The following is a 21,744-nucleotide window of genomic DNA, read 5'->3' as shown; positions in this document are numbered from 1 at the left end:
GCTGGCATTGGTTTGCAGGCTCTGTAGTGGATAGGGTGCACGCTAGCTTCAGCGTGCTTGTCCAAGATTTGACCCCAGTGCCTTTAATGATAAGCTATTTGTCAAAAGCCTTCTTTGTTTAAGAACAGAAAGTTCTCTCTTTGTTCCAAGATGTTACTACAGGTCAAGGCTTTTTTTTTTCAGCCTTTAAAGCCACCAAGTTTCAAATGTATTGGTCATGATCCTGATGTTATTTTAATCATTTTGCCTGGCCATACTGATGCAACTTGGTTTTATTTCACTCACTGAGCCATTACAGCAGCTTTTACTAGTGGATAGCATGCAACATTTTTCTGAAGAAACCCATGGACCTCTACTGGATGGTGTACAATATACAGCAGGTTTAGAACTTCTGGCTTCAGGCCTTGGGCTTCTCTAAAGCCAGGATCATGAGCAAACTTCTCAGAAGTCACCCAAAATTGCTCTTAATGTCTCTACTTTGCTGTTGCCAAGTAGCACTATCAGAGTGGCTTATGACTGCTTTCTTTCACCAGTAAACAATACAGATGTAACAACAGAGACATAGTATCTGCTTCTGCCAGCTCAATTGTAGAGACTTTCAAACATGAGTAAAAACTACCTGGAGTCTCCAGAGGGCCCAAAAGGACGATGATGAATGGTGCTAGCTGGTTACTTTCATCCTACTCAGTTCCAAAAACTCTAGAGACTCTGAATGATTTAAAGTGAATGCATGCATATATACATCAAACTGCACAAAAGAAATTGCTTATAGCCATTTTCTGATTTTTTTTCATTTTTTGCTCATTTTTGTTACGAGGGTGGTTTCAGTAATGTTACCTTATTTCTTAATGCTCATGATTAGCTTGCACTTCCAGCAAGAAAGAAAAAATGCAGATGGGGGACACATGGCAAACAGAAAATGATCTGCAGAGAGAACTGTCCACTGTGCACTGCACTGAAGAGTAACATGATTCCAGTACTTATTAATGACCCTCTTTGACTGGGGACAAAGCCAAGCAAGTGGTACATGACTTTCTGTCCTGAAAGGCTCATCAAATCTGGAAACTCACACAGCCAAAGTGTTTATTTCTTTCAGTGCACACAAGAGAGTGTTTGTTTTACTGGGTAACAGAGTGGGTTCTGTGGTCCCTTCTCGCTGATATTTCCAGCACTAACTTCCTCAAACTTTTGCTCTTTATCCAGATATTGTGGGCATGTAACAACAAAACATCACTGGGGTTTCTTAGAATAAGCGGCTAAGTCTGCCCAGATTGCAATCACACCCTAATTGACACGTTTTCCTTAATTTCAATGAGTTTTGGAGCACTTGCTCCAAAATCTGTTTAGTTGGTCAGCCTTTCAATCAGGGTCTTTAACAGTTGACTCCTCTTCATATGAATTAAATCTGCTCCTGGTGAGGAATTTCCGCACTCTACATACAGCCCCTTGCTAAGTGCAGAGGATGACGGTTTTAGCACCCAGCATGGGCCGGTCTAACACCTGTGCTCATTTCAGCTGCGATACAGCTGACCAAAACACAGGGACAACCCATCATCTGTTTGTTACTATACCGCATAAATATTTTCCTCTTGACAAACTAAATCATAGCCCACACACATTTACACTATGCAAGTAACACTGCAACGGAAAGGGTAGGAATGACAGGAAGAAGCAACTTTGTTCAAGCTTCAATGATAAAGACCATATTCTTTCTTAATGCCAATAAACAATTCACTCTAGAAATACAGAGATAAATTCCCAGATTGAAAACACCACAATGTCAATGATAGCTTCTCACAAGTTCAACTATTAGACTCACCTGAAGAGGCTTCAAAGGATTCAGGTTAGCACGGAAGGCTTGTTCGGCTGCAAGGAGCTTTTCCTTTGGTAAGGCGCAAAGGAAGGCTTCAGAGTCCATGGCCACTGACTGATTTTGGATTGTAAGAAATTCAGACAGCATTGAGCTATTGCAGAGATCTCGCAATCGCATTCGGTAGCCAGACACTATGACCTAGACAAGTGAGAAAAGCATATAAATCTCCCTACGTGTAAGAGTCATAGAACAAAGCTGGTCATCACCTAGACAAAACTAACCATTCATGACATTTCCAGATAGAGGGAAGAGGGCATTTTTCTCTACAAGTTGCATGGTCCCGACCCACACGCAACTCTGAATTCCAAGAAAAACATGTTTCCCTGCAGAGTACGTGGGGGAAAAGTCCTGGGGGACACAGGTCTCTCCCCACTTCCCTGCACACATGCTCAGAGCAGCAGTAATCTTGTCCTCCACAGCAGCCATTTTCTCCAATCAAGGGTACACGCATTGCCCAATATTCAGTCTCCTGGGAACTGAGCCACAGGGACAAAGCAAGGCTTGTGACCAGACACAAGTCTGACAAATATATGTGAAGGGCAAAAGACCTATGTCCCCAACTCCTTAGTTGGATCTGCCAGCTACGTTTTCAGTGTGGTTCTGGATCAGGATCACCTTCTCCTGTAGCTCTTGATGCATCTCTTTACTAGCAGCCAAGATAAACATTTTGCAATGTTTCGGGGGCAGATAATGTACCAGTGAAATAAAGAATAATCTTACTGACTGCAACAAACAAGAGATAAGATCCTCAAGTCTTCTTTTATGGGCATATTTTTACTTAAGGTGATGGTTTGCTTGTGGATGAGGTTTACTCTTCCACAAACAATCACCTTGTTTGTGAAGGAAATGCGTAAAATTGCTCTGATTGATCATGAACACCTTTCAGCCCTGTTAGGCAAGTTTATTTCTTTAATAAGGTCAATAAAACATCTAGGTTTGTTCAACAAGAAAGAGGTGCACAGCAAACAGGTACACACTTCAAAAAAGTAATAAACACAAGGAAAATCTGGAATCTTTTTGGAAAGGATATTTTGTTTGCCTTGGGGCTAGAGAGAGTGAACAATTTGATTGTGAACACACAGTGAACAAGAGCTTTACAGTTTATGTTTTCTGTTCTTTTGTAATACCCAACATGCATTGCCCAACTTCCAGCAAAAACTAAAGAGGATTGATCTACATCCCAGAAGAGTTAACAGTTTCTGCGTAATGCTGGTAAGCTTGAGAATTTTCTTGTCTTTCAAAACCAAAAGGGCATCAACAATCCAGGGGGAAAAAGCGCACTATGTTCAGAAAACAAGCAGATGGAAATGATATGAGAGGGAAGAGATTTATAATGCAACACTTATGCAAACCTTTAACTTTAGTCTGCATCCACATGCCAAAAATAGGATGTTTCTATGCTGCACACTCGGCTGAATACACAGAATAGCTCCTGCATCAAGAAGTCAAGACTTTTTAGAAAGATTTTTTTTTTTTTTTTGCCAGCAGCGTTACTACCACATGCTGTAAAAGGGATATTCCTGTGAAACTGGAATGACACTCAGGAGTTGTGGGCTCAGTCAAAAATAGCTTCCCTGGGTGGATATACAGAAAACCAGTGTCTCTCAGTGCTCACTTAAAAAATGAGGATGAACAAATCTCTAGTGTCTGACCATCTATTTCACTCAGATTTCAAGCTCCTTTGGATAAAAGATACTCTTATCAAACACAGCCCATCCATGGCTCATGACCCTAACACAAAGGCCCTACCTACCCTTCCAACCTACCCAGTCACACCTAGCCAATTCTCTTCAACATTTTGAGCCACCTGAAGCCACAGTGTCTTCAATAAGCAAATAAATGGCAGGTTAGTTCCCTAAGACTCCCAAAATGCCAAGCTCATTTCCAAGAAAGCAGTCACAGGTGACTGTTTTAGGTTCACAGGTCACACTGTCCTCTCCTGGGACTGTCCCTGTTGTATAAAACAGGGAGATTTGTGCCAGGCAGCATACACCTGGCCACTGTTATTTGCTCCTCACTGCCATTGAATGGGTCACGCTGCAGCCCAGACCAGGACCTCAGCCTTTTTCCCGCAGATATGGCCCTACTCCTGCCATCCGAGCCATGATCCAGCATGTGATCACACAGCTGCCTGCCCACTGGTGGTCTGGGCTCCTTCCAAACCCCACGGCCCCTCAGCATGCCTGCTACTGTCAGAGAAACACGAGGTTGAGCTTCTCTGCCCCAGGATGCAACGTGCACATCTGGACAAGGCTTTGGCCAATTTTATGCTTCTGTAGTGTATGTGGTGCACTGGATACATGACCCTGCTTAGGACACTGGAGTACATTACAGTAACATCAGCGAACTTTCTCCTCAGAAATTCCAGTTCCCTACTTGGTTACAAACTGTAATTCTGGGCTTATTAGGCAACTATAGGGCACTGACAGACTGCAGGAGAAGGCTGCATTTACCGTGAGAGGTTTGCATAATCGGAATTGGCCTTTCTGTACAGCCTTACGTGAGAGAAGCTGTCACCCATTTATAGATATGTCATCTATTTATTTTTCACCTTTTTTTTTTTAGTACAACTTAACTTGTAGGAATAATTATCAAACTGCACTGAAAAAGATGGCTGGCGAGAATTCACTGAAGAATGAGACACTATGTGGAAGGGGGGCAGCAGCTGTACCTACAATCTTAGACTGGCTCGGGTTGGAAGGGGCATTAAAGATCATCTAACTCCATCTAACTCCAACCTCCCTGGCACAGGCAGGGGTGCCACCCACTAGATCAGGTTGGCCAAGGCCCCATCCAGTCTGTACTCCTGTCTGGGATTGCCCTGACTCAGGTGCAGCACTAGCAACCTAATTAATGTTTCACTGGGTGGAAAAAAAAAAAAAGAAAAAAAAAAAAGGATAGGAAATAGGAAATTCCATTTAGCCTGAAGGGTACAAGGCTGGTTTCTTATGCTAATCAAAACATTTCCTTGTGGGTCTCAGTGTCTTTTTGCAGTTTACAACCAAATAAAACAGTAAGTTGAGGGTAAGGAGGAAGAGAGAAGCAGGGATTGCATTTTCCTCTCTGTACAGCACCTAGCAAAGAGGGGTCCTGCACTGTGGATCATGGCACTATAGTTAAACAAACAATGGACTGACCATTATTTTAGTGGTTGAAAGCACTCTTTACCTGCTGGAGCTTGACCTCTGCGTTCAGTAGCTCCTCTACTGCAGATGATGGCATGGACACATTATGATAGAGGAAGTCTGAGAACGTCTCGTTGTCAACCAGGAAATCCCGAAGTTTCAAGTCTGAAAAGTGACAAAACCAGCAACATTTTGGTCAGGGCAAAGCCAAAAGGAAATTCATGTGAGAGCTCTGAACAGGAAAAGCAACAGCTGACAAATAGGGGAGAGGGGATTACGCAAACAATAGCATAAAGAAAGCAGGAGCTGCTAGCAAAATGCTCTGAAGCACAGCAGCTTTGAGAGATGTCAAACTATGATGTCTTGGTCTCAAAACGGGGGTTGGGGGATTAAAAGCAACTTTATTTAAAACTTAAACTCAATTTGCACACACTCCCCATTAGTCCAACACAGAAGCAGCAAGGGAGACCAAGCTATAACCCTGCATTGGGGTGAAATCTACTCCAGCATTAGCCTTGCACAAAGACTCAGGTTCACATAATCCCTGTGCTCTTACTGAATGCAAGACTCAGCTGGTACATGGACCATGGAGGGATTTAGTAGTCCGTATTTAATTATGCTAATAGTAACTACAAGATGTACTCTACAAAACTACTATATGTACTCTACCACAAAATATTTCTAAGTCTGATGTGTGCAGACAAAAAGAGATCAGCTCATATAGAACCGCATGAAAACATAGGAACAAATCTTAACCACTCTGGCAAAATTTCTGCAAACACTTTTTTTCCATTTTCTTTTCACAAAGCTTCACCTTCACCTTTCATCTCCCAGTTTTAAAAAAATGCATATCTCCCTCACAGCAGACGCGAGCCATCTGGAAATTATAAACCCATGTACAGTATTAAAGTTCACAAGCCTCGAGCTTAAGCAACTGACTGCCCCTCATGCTGTTTCTTTCTTTCGAGAGGCCAACTCACTTTTCACTATGCTTGATAAGTGGAGACAAGGAGGAAAGCAGCTATGGCAGGGAGAGCCAAGAGAGGAGGCCTGACAGGATTTGCTGGGGTGAAGATTTCCAGGTGACACTGAGCCCACCGGCAGGGCATCATGCTGCTTTGTCTACTCAAGAAGAGCAGGATGTGGGAGCCCACAGCAAAGATCAAGCCCTGACAGGAAAAGTCCCGCAGGCAGCCCTAGGAGTAACAGGCGGAGTAACAGCAGCTGCTGCTACCCCCAACATTTCATTTTTTCGCTTCACCAGGCTGGTGATCCCTCCTAGAAAACCCACCCTGAGGCAGAAACCCCATCACCCGCAGTGCCAGGCCCAGCCCGGGCAGGCTGCGGGCGCCCCGGCAGCAGGCCACAGGCGCTGCTCCTGCGGCACGAAGCGCGCCGGGTTACTGTCGGTCATCGCTCCCTCGTCCACATCTCCAGTTACAAACGCCCTGTCGCCTTCTGGTTCCGCGCGAGCAGCCGGCACCACCACCACCACCCTCGGCCGCAGCGATGCAGAGGTTACTTCAGGACAAAGGCTGCTCCCTCGCCCTCTGCGTTTGCAGGAAACCTCGCAAGGAAACCACCCGCTGCTGCTGCCATAATGTGTGGCCGCCTCGCGCTTTCCTCCTCCCCTGCAGAGGCTAAAGCAGCCGGCCTCAGTGCTGCTGAAGGAAAACCTCCCCAGCCCCATTCCTTGGCTGCTCCTGAAAAGGCACGAGCTGCTCAAGCGCTCCTGCAGCTTGTTTGTTTTTTTGGTGAGATCATCAATGGTTCAGAGACTCAGATGGACAAAAGGGTAGCTGGCTGAAGGTGCCCTAGCATGCAAAGTTCAGATGTTTGCAAGCTTTTTCATGTAGTCTGTCCCTGTTTGGAGGATTTTTCAAGCTCCTCTTAAAGGGACCATACACCTTTAAAAAAAAAAAATCAAGCAATAATTCCCCTATTTTTCTGAATCCTCATTGTTGTTTGTTTGCAGGGAGAAGAGGAGATGCACTGGGTCTGCCATGCAAAAGTAGGATTTCCTTGGTCAGGAGCAGACTGTGTAGGTAGTTGTAGGAAAGCAACATGAACAGTGCTTGGACTCCTGCTGGCCTCTCTGCAATCACCATGGGGAGGAACAGCCTGCCATCCTTCACAACTGTAATTAACCCGTCCAGGGTTAACAGGGTATTTCTCCCCTTCCTTTTTATCACGCTGAATATTTTCAGACTTGCTCAGCACTAGAATTTGCTGAAAATCAAAGCTGACTTCTAAGGCAACTCCTACAAATGCCTGAAGGGGTTTTCATCATCATTTGGAAGAAAACATGATGGGAACAGAACATAAAGTTACCAGCACGTGAAGTTACCAGAACTGCTTGTGGGATAATACTTAGCTTCCAGCTGGCTGGGCATGAACCTATGCTTACTTGGCCATATCCTTTGTGTGCCTGAGACCACATGTGGAAGCTCTGTGAGACCAAGGGGCCAAATCCAAACATCATGGTCCCACTGCACCACCCCAAACAAACATACAGCCTCTCTCTCTGTGCTTTTTTTCTCCCCCACCCTGTCTGGTCCTACTTCTAGCACTCACGGCTCAGTGTCTCATGTCACACCCCCAGTCACAGAGGCACGCGTAACAACTTGCACGTGAAGCCACAGAAAAGCATTGCACACTGCAATCAGTCTAAATTCCTGTCCTGGGTATTTCAAGAAGATGAAAGTTAATAGATCTTTCCTCTTGAAAACAGCCATTCTCCTCCAAGGTTGCTTGCCCACAAGGGTATATGAAATACAAAAGCATTAGTTGAAAGAACCACCCCAAAAATAGAAAACAAAAGAAACAGACAGGTCTTTTGAAGGTTAGTATCAAGCTTACCTAATAATGCAAACATTTGGAGTAGAAGAACACATTTTACAACCAGAGGCCAACTACTGTAATATTTTCCTGCCATAAAAGCTCAGACACACTATCAAGTTACTCAAAAAACGTGAGGCAAAATGTCAGCTCGAATGGTATTTAACTCATGTGTCTTCTCTCACTTGAGACTGACGAAGAGCACTGGTATGGTCACCTATTGCAACCCAGCTGACACTCAGCAATGCAGCTGCAGCATCCGTACAGCACGTCAGAAAGACATCCCTCTGTGTTTTGCTGATGTGGATGGACAGACTCTTCCCCTCTCCCTTTGCCTGCAACAGAAAACCAGAATTGCAGGCTCCCCTCACCACCACCACGGCAGGGTACAGCCTCCCAGTCAGCAACTCAGGTCCCACAAGTCAAGATGAGCCCCAGGCACAAACGTGAGGTCAGACTGAGCCACCACGCTCATAGATGATCAGATCTGATGTCAGCCCCTGCCATGATTTGGAGGTGGGATGGCCATCTGAAGTTACTGTCTCACAGCAGAAGAAATACTAAGGTAGATGGTGTTCACGGTAGCCTACCTTTGTAATTTCAGTCATGACAACAAAGGAACAAAAGCAGAGCAACGGAGAACAAGAACAGGGGCTGTGCTTATAAACCATGCAAACCACCTCATGTCAGCAGGCCCAGCAGGACTGATGTGCTGAGCCTTGTTCTGCCAAGCTCCAGCTTGGGCACTGTGTAGCAACAAAGCAGGAGACAGTCCCCATCTGTTTGAAGCAAGAAGTCCACTTCCCCTGTGGGGCAGGGAGAAATGTCCTCCCTACAGTCACGCACGGAAGTCTCCAGCAGAACCAAGAGCTCCCAGAACTGGCGGTCTTGTGCCTTAACCACAAAACCACCCTTCCTCTCTGAAATCACAGGTCAGGATTAAACAATCACACATGGCAACATTTCACGGACACTGACTTCATGAAAGACACGGCTTTCCTGTTGCTTCGAACTGACGCAGGGGGCTGAGCTCTGGGCAGGGAAAACAGAAATTCCGGATTTTCATATTGAAGACCATCTCCTTCAGGACTGTTTTAAATCTGTTCAAGATTCAGAGTTTCCTGACAGTCCTTCCAGCACCTTCACCCCTGAGCACAGAGCCAGACTGGTCACTTCTAGCTTGAGAATCAAATCATCGTGACAATAATAGCAAGAAAAAGTCTATTCAAGGCGCTCAAGACATCCATACGAATTAGCAAGAAAAACAGAAACTCCATGCTTGCTACGTTATTGGTTGAGTCGAAGTGCAGAACAAAATATGTCCACTATAAATAATAGCAAGTCATTGCTATGTGGGGTCATGAGAAACATTGCAGATAAACTAGTCTACTTTCCCTCTAGATCTGGACTGAAACACTGATTGTGCAGTGAAGAAAGTGTCCATGGTTCATATGTTCTCCACAGCCAGAGGTTTTTACTGTCATCACTCTGGAAACACATCACCAGTTACTTTCACAGGCTCTAAACGCAGCTCAGTGCAGGAAAGAGCAAGGGAACCAACCCACAGTGAGGAACCTGTTTTAATTTGCTCCTCTTACTATTAGTATGACCACAACTGCTCCCAGAGCAAGCAGTGACTATTTCCAGCAAAACTGAGAGGATGCACAGACAAGTGAGAAGATTAAAAATGTGCAGGTTAGAGAGCAGGACTGTTCTCCATTCCTTCTTGCTTCACTTGGAAGCACAATGGGCTCATACCTTCCTTTCAAAATTTAATTATGCGGTGTCTTTTAAAAATGAAACAATAGGGTAGAAAAACAAAACCCCACGGAAATTGTGGCTACAGTTTTCATATCCTGAGCACTGCCTTCTAAAAATAAAAGGCATGCAAATCTTAGTTCAACATATCTCAGTGTACCATAGAATACAGATCTCACCGGGTCTGACTTCAATTTGCAGGGTTTGTGCTCAAGGGGTTTGTTCTCCATAAGCTATAGTAAACCAGACTTTCTACCAGTTTAAAACTAACTTAGGCTGACTGAAAACAATCTGACAGGCTGATGTACTGTTTATTTCCCAGCCTCACATGCTGTAAGTCCCTACAAGGAACTCAGTGAAGGAAGGGGGAGAAGGCGATTCATGCCATGCTAATTTAGAAGCTAGGAGGAAAACAGGGCAGTGTGTCCCATCTTTAAGTGTGACTATTTATCTTCAGGGAATTTCAGTCCCTACTTACGGAACATTCAGGGCAGAAAACAATTATGTTATTTTCTGGATATCCATTGTGGTTAGCAGATTTGCTACCCTTTGGCTAAGCCTGTGTTCCTCACAGCCAAGCATCAAGACAACAGAGAAGCTGTTGTTAAATTATGACCCTTTATTTCTCATCACAGAGACTGTTAATTGGGCAACCCAATCATTTTCACAGCAGCTGCATAAAAGCATCACTGCAAGATGAACCAGCAAGACAAGACAGGACATACGAAGCTGTAGCTTTGTTAGAATGAGCATGCTTCCATAAATGCCCAAAGGAGATACCAGGGAGGGAAGTGGGATTCATTGTACCTGGTTCCCTGCTGGAACAAAACTGCACTTCTGCAGAATGGGAGGTAGGTGCACAGTGCCTCCTCAGAGCTTTCATGTGAAGGCAGTAATTCACATCCACCCACACCAGCTTGATCATACACCTGCCCATCATACCTGTGCAACCCTGCTCCACAGTGCCTTGGCATGACCAGAAGACAAGATGAGAAGGCTCCCTGGCCACAGAGCCCTGCTTCACCCAGGGCATTGCTTCTTTCCCACTCATAGCCCCAACAACAGGACATATTGCAAGATACCAAGTGCATGAATGGGCTACCAGCAGACCAAGAGCTGGTATCAGCTCCTGCAGCTGAAAGCATTTACAAGTGGCACACATTACCACCAAGAGGACTCTGGCTGGAGACTTACCTTAACAATTAGCAACTCCTCACATGGGAAAAGGACCAGAGCAGACAAACCAAGTGTGCTTGCGAGACTAACACTTACACTAGAATTTTGTGCTAATTTTTCAGTGGAGATTATGGGAAGTGTTCCTCAAAAATACTTGACAGGTGCAGTTAAATGACTCCACTGATTTTCATGCTCATTGCCTGTCACTGATTTATAGACGAAAGGAGCCTGAGGCTACTTCCCATAAAAAGAGGCTTTCCAACTAAGTAACAGTGGAACAGAAGGGCTCATGAATTGATGCTTACTTTGAGGAAATAGAAATCTCCTAATGTTGGAGTCTGTTACAGTATTGTACCACTCTGAGCCAACAGCCCAGATCTACAGCATGAAGAGCAAACCTTCCAGACGACCTACTGCTGGGCTTTGGCAAGGAGGCAAATCTTCATTTGTCCTCGTTATAACCCTAACTTCAAGCAGCACATCGGAAGAGCATGATGTGATGTATGGTGCATACATACAGGTATTTATTAAAAACCAACCAACCAAACAAAAAGTTACTGGGGTTTAATTTTCCTTTTCCTGTAGGCATACCTTGCCCCTGGTATGGTGGGAATAGCTCTCAGAGCTGCCTGTATCCCTGCTGATACTGACAAGTGCAAAACTGTTCTCTGAACAAGTTAGACAGCTGTGCCCTGATTTGTTGACAAGAAATCAAGCAGCTCAGCAGGCCTGTTGTGCAGGACCTGCTCATGTGAAAACACAAGCCTAATTTGCTTGCAATCGAAGTGCTGTTCCTTCTGTAGCCATGGCTTGATGTGTTTTCATGGCAGGCTATAGGTCTGTGCTGTGTCCATCAGAAATGTAACAGTGCTGTCTGTGGAGACATTAGATGACACCCAAGTGAGCACCATTTAACTAAAGCCCATAATCTTGACATACTTGCTATGTCAAATTTCCCTGGCAAAGTGTGTAGTGAGGAGGCAGCCTCCTGCCCTTCTCCAGCAGCTAGGATAAAGGTACATATTGTGCAACAGGTCCCCTCTTTCCACCGTGGAGAACTCACTTCTCTTGTCCTTCCCACTTGTTGTGTTGGGAGCTATAAGTTAGGAGGTGAGTCTGAGGTACCAAGCGGTGCTTGGATAGCCACAACAAACAGGCACATCAGAGAGATCCTGTGTGACAAACATGCCAACAGATAGCCTCTGCATCAAAAAGCATAGGCACAGGACACAGAAATGAAAGCCACATGGTGGTCAGCAGCAGTTTTGTGAACAAACACTGCCTCCATAGCTTCCGTCTCTGAAGGCACACATCCACCCACACCCACACCCCCTGGTCTTGTATAACACCATAAAAAAGATATTCTCGCCTCTTCCCCTGCTGCAAACCAAACACTGTTATCAGCACAGACAACTGTGAAATACAGTTTGCCAGTAAAAAAAAAAAAAGTTACTTGTATTCAGGCTTCGTACAGTACAATAAATGAAGCATGCCTGCAGAAAAAAAAAAAAAAATTCAAATACCCCCACTGTATTGTTTTAAAAAGCAAATTCTGAGCAGGGTTCCAGAGTTCACAAGGCAGTTATAACTGGTTGAGAATTCTCCTGTTTCACAAAATAAGGATAAACTGCTACACTGCACATCTTCCAACCCATGAATTGGCTTGTCAGCTATACGGATGACAGACCTCAGATCTGACCAGATAATGATACTTCATTATTACAACAAAGTGATTTTCAGGAGTGGTATGTAGAAAGTTTTTGAGGCACGTACAGGCTATGGAAGATCTCTGTTTGTCAAATCCAGCTCAGAAGAAAAAAAAAGATAGATACTTGGCAATACCTGAAAAGTGTTTCTAAAGAGCCTGAAGGTAAGGGTTGGTTGCTAAAAATAGGGTTTGGATTTTAACTGCACTAAGAACATTATGCCCTAGGTAACATGCAGATTTTGGATACGCCAAAACATCAGCTCAGAGATGCAGTAAAATATATTAAAAAACAATAGGCAGGCTGGAAACAAATGGCGTGGTTTGTCCAGCCACAAACCTCTATTCCAATGGCAAAGACTGGTGTGAGAATACATGGTGTGACACTATGCTATCAAAAAGTATGGACCTCAGCAGAAGTTGAAAGTAGGAGCTGTGGCCAACGAAGACCCAGGCCAGCGTTGCTTGCACTTGGACAAATGACCTTATATTCAGTGGAAATTCAAGTCACAGGAAAAGGCAGGACTGGACATTTTAATCAAATGACCATTACTAATAGCGGAAGGGCTGGATATGTGAGCAAGCATCTGGGAAACTGCTGGTTCCAATGCAGACAGAAAATACCTGTGTCAGAATAGCTTCAGAGCCCTGAAACAAGCAGTCAGAACCACCCCAACAACACTGGGCTGCTTCTGACTTATAGCTGCAGCCCAGCACCATTGGAAAGACTTCCCTCACAAGACCAGTATGGGTAATGATGAATTATAAGCAAAATGACAGGCAGAGCTGCCCAGAATCAAAGGAGCCTGACTGTCCTGCACTTGCATTGTTTAGCTTTGCACAGAAAGATGAAAAAAGAAATAGCCACACCTTCCTTGGGTGTGAAGCCTCACTCGGTCTTGGCTCCCTTCCTCTCTCTTGACAAGGATTCGTAGAACCCAGCTCACATCTGGCTCAACGTGATACCGAGTCTGCAGTCAGCAGATCACAGTGCATCTTGTTTCCCCGCCTGTCAGGAAGAAGTGTCACTTCTGGATGTAGTGCCAAGTCCTAACGCTCCCTCATCTACTGCACAACAGCAAAAGCCAGCTCTAGAACAAGGAGCTTCCTAAGGTCAAACCAACCCCAAAGGTAGCAAAAATGCTAAGGATTCACAAGAATCAGCCAATCACTATAGTCCAACAAGCTTAAATGGGCACTCTGCCTACTTATTCTCAACACATACCTGTATCTAAATGATTTCAAACCCTCATGATTGTTTCTTATGTTTCAAGTTGGTTGGGTGTTGGAAAGTTATCCATAATGTAGTTCAGTTTTGCTTCTGAGCTCCAAGTCCAAAGGAATGAGAAAATCAAGCTTCAGCACTGGAACAACAGAATGTGCTCTGTCTTGCTCAGGGAAACCTTTGCAACCATTCGGCCCCGTTACTAACATTAATCAGACTGTTGAGCAACAGCACTTCAAAATAGTTAAAGAAATTTCTCAATCTTTGAGAAATGTGGTTTGAAAATCAGATACTTTGTGAATATGGCTTGCCCAAACTCACGTAGCAAAGTTTTGGGTACAGATCATGTCTCTTGCTTCCTAAGTACTACACTGTGCTGCTGTTTACAGCAGGAAGCTCCCAACAGACCTTGCCTTGGTAGTCTGAGGAGCTCATCCTTCCGTTTGGCATCACTCTGGACTGGCAATATACTAACCATTCCCTCCCTTCTGTACTGGCAGAGCTTGCCAGCTGAAAATACACCTTGGAGTACTTGTGGGGGCACTACTGCCTCCTGTTTCACACAGAGGTCAGGAGCACTGCTAGTAGACACAACAAAGGGCAGTGCCATTTTCTGGTTGAGGAACAGGGTCCTGAGTACTTCAGAGTCACAGACCAGTGCACTTTAGCATAAGAAAAAGTGTGTACTGCTGAAGGAGGCTTGTGCATTACTTATATGGACACCCTGGTACAATCCTTTGACTTTCTTCAGGTAACACTACAATATAACTTGCAAAGGAAGTAAATGGATTGCATAGCTAGAGGTAATTGTGGGCTTAAAGAATTGCTTTGTCTTGATTTCTGTTCTCTGGCTTTACAGCACTAGAGTTAATGCTTTCCCCAGCTTTTGGGCAGTGGACAAGTGTGTGAACAGAGTGGGAAAGAGGATAGGTGAGCAGAGATCTGATGGACACTGATTATGTCACAGATCTGTCGCCTTATTGTAAGGAGAATTGTTGGGACAATGTGCTTTCATGTCCACATCAATCCCTTAAAATGCAGTCTTCCATTGCACTACCCTTAAAATTAGAACTAAATAGAAAGGGGATGAACCTTGAGCTATTTATAGAGATGTATGTCACATCTCAGCTTCAATCTCCCTCATATATACCTCAGTATGGACAGGTCAGCATAAAAAAGCCTGAGCAAGATCTTCAGCTGAGCTATGTTCCACAAACCTTTCAGAGCTATACCAATTTTTCATCAGCCAAGAATCTCATTAGAGGCATAAGCAATATTAAGTTTTAACAAGCTGGGTTAATTATTACAACTCTGTTTATACATAAAAATGTGCAACACTTTTGTAATCTGGAGCACTTTAATTTATCTCAAAAGGATTTTTCCATAACTTTGCATGTTTCTTGTTTACAAAGTCTGATTCAAACAAAAAACCTATAATCTGAAATAAAAATTCATCTCTTAAACAAGACATAACCACTACTTGATAATACACTGCAACACTAAAAAAAACAGGACTGCAAATAAAGAATGTTGCAGTCTGTTGAAGCAGCAAAGAAGTTTAGCAACAGGAGGTAGAAAATGTTGTTTGATTTTAGCCAGGATCCTGACATTGACAGTCACTTATTTTATGACCAAAAATACTTAAATAGAACAGCATGTGTTCCCTGTGAAAAAAGCAGCCTACAAAAATTGAATTTTTATGGATTTTCAAAGAAATTGGTCAAGCAGTGTTCTTGCCTGGATAAAAATGAACTTTGATTCAACATCAACAATATTTCAAAGCCATCATCTTTTATTGCATCCTGACTACATTTAAAACTATGTCACATCCTACTGTGTTGTAGAAGGAGGACTCCAGTTCCTTGGCAGCTGTTTATTTATTTAGCTCACAGCAATGCTGTAAAATTGGGTAATAAATAAATGTTTGTAATGATGAAAAAAAAAGATGAAATGTATTATTACTAGAGAAGGCTCCAAAGCTCAATATTAACTTTGGAGATATGGTAGGTCAGATCAAAATTACGTACTCCAGCCTCAGTACCAAGTCGTGTACAGAGGTGGACACAGCTTTTTCCAGCTGTGGCCATTTCCTAATAGCCGCTCTCATGAGAGCACAAAGACAAGGAAATCCCCTGGGAACAGCTGCACTTTTCACCAGAGGACAGTGGTACAAGTTTCCTAGGAGACTGTTTTCACATTGAGGTTGGTGCTAGCAGCCTGTGACCCTCCCGTCTCATCCAACCTCAGCCTGTACCTTAGATAAACCAAATGTGATCTTCCACAAATCAGGCAATTTATTGAAATTCTGAGATTAGAAGCCGCTGACAACAAACCCAGAAATCGTGTCAGAATGGGGAATGGAGAAAATAAATGCAAATTGAAGTTAACACTGAGAATATGTTTTCAGCAACATAATGCTGGTATTAGCAAACTCTGCTGATAAGGTTGCATTAAAAAAAAAGAGTGAGATAATAGGAGAGTGTGAAAGGTGTGACTGTTCATTTAACGCTTGGCTTTACTTGGTGATTCAGACAAAAGTCAGTGTTGACAGACCAGACTGAAGAGTTTTATAGGAGACTAAAGGAAGCACCCAGAGCTCTCCCACAGTGTCCTGTTTTGGCAGCTGATATTATTCATGCTGCAACAAGCACAATAAGCAGTTCTTGTTTTCTTTATCTTTGTGTCTTTCTCTAGACAAATTAACATCAAGATAAAGCCAGTGCCTCTAAGGTACAGTGATTTTCTAAAATTTGTTGTAGTAGCTGTGCTGCATATTTTAACTATGGGCACTGTTGGTTGCCCTGCAAGTGGTCAAATTGTTTGGTGGCATCATCAGATACGGTGGTCTTAAAGTAACCAAACTGTCAGCACTGTCCTTCACCAATACAGACCAATGGTGACATCCTTGTGATTCCCCTTGCATGTTTTTAACATGGTACACACAGTCCTTTATCACGGGAATCCTAGATGTCTTGCTCAAGCTCTTGTCACTTACAGCGCAAACACTGAAGCAAGGCCAGATGTAACATGACGCTGACTGGATGTTCTGAGCTACACTTTCAAAGGTACTACAGTCTTTCCCGCCTACATCCACATGTATGCATATTCTACCTAGAGTGCAAGCTGGAATAAATGTAAACCTCCCACTTCAAAAGCAGAAGGGAAGTTCAGCTAAAAAACACACAGGCACTGAAGCCCAGTTCTGCAGAATCACGAGACAGTGATGCACATTACGCTGCTTCTGTTTACCCATCCCAGCCTCTAAGTATAGTCATGTAATAACAATGCTGTTACTAACAAAAAATCTCTGAAAGCTCATGGACACCCCCACGGGAAGCAAGGATAATTTTCCTGGTAACAGATTTCACAGTGCAGCAGACCTTGGTGCCTAAACCTCTAACAGAATTATTTTATTACTTTAATCTTAGCAGCAGCTTCAAAATAGCAAGGGACGCACAAGCAGACTCCAATGGAAGTGGTAAGTGTACAAGTGTGTAGTTCAGCAAATACTGTGCCATGTCACTAAAAATGTTATAGCTAACTGCACAACACATAATTTGGGCTGAATACCACACCAAGAAGTCTTCTCAGTCTTGGTACCTATCTTGACTCTCAGTCTTCCTGCTGGAGTTTAGGACAAAAACATAATGAACCCTCTGGATTCACACACAGATGCTGCTCACTACACCTGTAGTAAGGGACTTGAACTTCCAAGAATGTACTCGAAATATTTTCTACTTGTGTCTGCTCAGAGACTAGGTGCTTTCAAGGAAAAGGTAATTAGGCAAATGTGGGAAAACTGTGCATACCCAAGTCTCCTGTTTGATCGACACAGCACACAAAGCAAAACCCTTTGTGCAATCTGAATACCTGGTGTTGGCGGCTTCTTCCACTTGCTCCATATTACAGACTGCATCTGACCAAGGCAGAATCATGCCTGTTCACACACAGTCCTGGCTCGACACTTTGGGCTGGGAGGGAGCAGCAGCCTGGAGACCTCCAGGAACCCCACACAGGGTTCTGCTGAGGGTTAACGCAATGAAATACATGAATCACACTCAACAGCTGGCCTTCCTAGATGCCCCCAAGAGTCAAAATCTCACCACCGTTACCACAGAGCAGTGGTTTTTGGCGGCATTTTCCCCAGACTGAAGGAAAAGCAAGGCCTTGTGCGTCATTATGGAGCACAGTATCAGAGAACCCAGACGTGTATTTACTTGCTGCCATGAGATGCCAGGAATGCCACCCTGCAACCACTGGTGTACGCAGGTGTTTCCGGGGATGAAGGCCACCCGGACAAATGGTTTGTTAGTCCTCGTTCTAGCCTGGCTGGTTTTTGCTAGGATCCTTCCCAAGGTAAGTCAGGGAGGAAACCAGCTTAATTAGGGAGATGTAGGCAGGTATAAGAACCGATCCAAATGTTTAGCTTGAGGGTGTGGGGCCATTTTTATTAGGGAGAAGACACCAAGGAGGGAGCTATCTATGACCTCAAAGTCATCTAGTAGATAATGCAGAACATCCTGTTTCCCTGAGCACCCTAATAATCATCCAGCAGGTCACATACCACCACAAAGCCTCTCCCAAGGCCATTGTTCAGCCCTAGCCCTCCACCATTCTTTAAATAAAAGTAGCCCTACTAGCTCTGACTGGACAGCCTGCAAACTCCTTCAGCCCCAACAGGAGCTGTACAGGACCTAGAGTCCCCGAGGTGCAACACTGGCAGAAGATGCTATCCAGCTGATGTTTCTCCTACACCACGGGTAATACTAATCTAGCAAACAAGCAGGAAAGGGAGGGCACGTATAGAACAACAGCCTGAGATATGATGCAACTTCTTAGGCGATGTTTGTTTCCCTCTGCCTATTTCATTACTCCCTTTTTGTTTAGTTGGGTTGGTTTCAAGGAAAATAAAAACATGCCCTTTGGGATCACTGAAAACTAAGAGCAATGAAGTAAATACCAGCTAGACTGGCTTACACGTGCAACTGTTAGCAACAACAGGGAAGGTGGCTTTAATTTTACCTGTTGATTTTTATTACCCCATGGCACCACAGAGCAGAACATTTGGGAGCTTTGTATAGAGGAGAAGGAAACAAAGAACAGATGCCTTGGAGCAAAAAGGAAAGTGTATCTCCACCTTCCAAAACAGAAGAAAAGCTTGTTTCTTGTAAACACTTTATCCTCAACGCTGAGGCCAGTTGCAAAGCCAGTACCTATATCCAATGAGCCAAGCCTATAGTGAGGAGCAATCCCAGCAGCCATGTCTTGCTCTTGGAAGTGCTGTCACCAAGGTCTTTGACTCTGTTCTGATTTGTACTCTGCCTTATCATATGAATGTTGAAGACCTTGATGACATTGTTGGACAGAGATGTAACAAGTGCTGGGAAGGAGAGGGCACCTGGCACCTGCCTGCAAAATCGATTGCATTGCACTATGTGTGTGCATGCACGTAGATTTCACTGCTCAGGGATTGCTGGAAGCTGCCATAAACAGCAGCCCCCACACAGCCTGACAGCCACCGGTGCTTATTTCCCTCTCACCACCAGCCAAAGCTTCATCCTGGCTAGAAAAGGTGCCACATGGAAAGAGGGTGGGCTGCTCCCTAATGGCCACATCCTCCCCTTTCAGCTGGACAGCAGTTCTGGAGCTAGAAGCAGCAGAGAACAGGAGACAGTTCTCTAGCTCCTGTTCTTCATAAGATAAGAGGTGATCCCTCAGAAGTGATGGAGGCACAAAGTCTGTTGTCATGAGTTTAAAGCTCTCCCTGAGCAAAATCTCAGGGTCCTGCCTTGTGTCTTTAACCAAGACTCCTGACTTCGTGACACCTGTGTAAGTACCCTGACATCTTAGGCACGCATCCCTTCCCCAAGGTTCAGAATGTGCTTAATGTCAGATCAGATAACACCAGCAATACCACCTTGGACATTAGTTTGTCAAGGCTCTTTTTAAAAACAAGTTTGAAGTCAAAGGACTTTGGCAAATGATCTCTTAACTGATTCAAACATCTGGAGCCAAACACAGACATGCATACTCTGCATAATATTAGAACAAACCATCCCGTAGCTCTAGCTTTTACGCTAGTAACAGGAGGTCATCCTGAAGCCTGTTTGAAAGCCATCAGGCAGCAGTGAGAAGTGTGTGTGGAAGAGGGACATCACACCAGCGTAAGAGAGGAAGAAGGAGCTGCAGAGACGCCAGTTGAGCCCATAACACAAAGTAAGAAGCATACAGTTACTCCCAGTGGGGAAATGTGAGCTGCAAAGCTGTATTTATCTGCATCACTGATTGAAGAGGCTTCAGGTCTGGGCCAGAACTGGAATGGATGAGGTATTACTTTTTTTTATTATTATTAACTCATCAGGTAATTAACCCTCCTGCTAATTGCGGGAAATGCCTGTACTAAGGCAGGCAAAGGAACTTTCTTCCTGTAGACCGCAGTGGCTCTATTTACTCAGAACATCCTTTCAGTCTGGGAGGCTCTCTCACAGCTGACCTCTCTCTCTTACGGTCTGCTTAAGTTCCCAGAGTCACTGAAATAACCCAGAGACCGATGGATTTAAGCTACTCCTCACACCTCTGTCAACAGCAGCTGAAGGATTCATCTGTAGTTCCCTTCATTGCACAGGGATCTAACCATTGCTAAGGATAAATACGCAAATACTTGTAAGATTAGAGGATGCAGTTTTATGCATGCTGTCAGAGAATGAATCAGGCAGCCAAAGAGTGGGCAGCAGGGACCCCCAAGCTGGTGGCTTTGTAAATGAGCATATCATAAGAAGGACAAACAAGCACAAGCTTTGTTCCCTACAAGCCATACCAACAATGGACAGTCTGTCCTTCCAATGACATGGAGGCTTGATTATTTTTTTTCACTACACATTTGAAATACTTTATTACAGAAATACAATCTTAGATGACTTGTCTGATGCTTATTTTTTGCAATCAGTCCAGTAGTCTTTGTAGTGTAGAGAAACACGAGACTTCTGACTAGACTCGCACAATACTCCCTATGCAAAATGTTTCTTGGAATCACTCCGCCCCCTCAAACCTTCCCAACAATGATGCTCCAGCTTATGGCTTCAGTCATATTCTTGCAAATGTTCACATTTGATGCTCTCTGCACGTTTCAATACAAAACACAAGCATTGACTTTCTTTGGTACAGTTAATTTGCAGATAGTACTGCAGAAATTAGATGTAAAACCTGGTAACAACTTATGCTGTTCCCACTGGTAGGGCTTGTTCCCACAACACTGAGTTAAACCAAGGGTTTAATGCATTCCCTTCAACGTGTTTTTAATCTCTCCTTGAGGAATACAGTCATCCTATCTCATTTTGGCTGTGTTCATTATCTGTTAATCTCTGCGCAATGGGCTCACCACATACCTACTCCCCCTTAAATACTGAATATTTAGGTAAAAGAATGGTGGTGCCACTTACCAGCTGCCAGAGTAAAAAGAAGGGAGCCTGGCAATATGGACGGACATTGGGCCTAGGAATGAAGGGTGTCCCTTTTACATAAAGATACAGGTCAACTAACGCAAAAAAAAAAAAGCAGTAGACCACACTAACACCTGCAGATCTGATCTCATCAGGATTCTGAAGGGGAGAGAGGATGGTTATTTATCCAAGACAATCCCCGTTGCATCTACCAACCCTCCAGTAACAATATAGATTATTTCAAAATGACCTGCAGTGTACTGAGCAACACGAGAAAGAATATAAAAATGTTACCTCTGCCTCAGAAGTATGCTCAGGCCACATCAGACTTGTGAAACTATTCATATCACACTGGGCCAATATTCTTCTTCCTGGAGCCTACCTGAACCATACTCAGGTGGAAAGAGCTGGGAACACCACAACTGTAAAACCAGGGACAACTTTCACAAAACTCTGAAATACCATCAAGTGCTTGTAGGTGAAGGCACTCAACAGCTGCATCCCCTGCTCTGTAAATATTTCTTCCTAAACTGTTACTTTCCAATAATCTCCAACTATTGTTTCCAATAGAAGCAGGCAGTACCGACAAAGCAGCCAAGAGAAAT

At 44.0% G+C, this 21,744-nt stretch overlaps 1 protein-coding gene across 2 annotated transcripts in view; it reads right to left on the bottom strand.

Moving 5' to 3' along the window:
• ABCA1 (ATP binding cassette subfamily A member 1) overlaps positions 1-21,744 on the bottom strand; it is a 90,658-nt gene that overhangs the window by 42,778 nt on the left and 26,136 nt on the right. For both annotated transcript variants that reach the window (XM_082783680.1, XM_082783681.1), the window contains exons 6-7: positions 5,042-5,163; positions 1,820-2,011 (exon numbers count right to left, since the gene is read on the bottom strand). In XM_082783680.1, coding sequence (XP_082639806.1) covers positions 1,820-2,011; positions 5,042-5,163 — 314 coding nt within the window. The remainder of the gene's footprint in view (positions 1-1,819; positions 2,012-5,041; positions 5,164-21,744) is intronic.

Source organism: Aythya marila (genome assembly GCF_965140915.1).
Source record: "Aythya marila genome assembly, chromosome: Z".
Lineage (NCBI taxonomy): Eukaryota > Metazoa > Chordata > Aves > Anseriformes > Anatidae > Aythya > Aythya marila.
The sequence above is the reverse complement of the archived record's forward strand: the minus strand, read 5'-3'. Positions and strand labels throughout refer to the sequence as shown.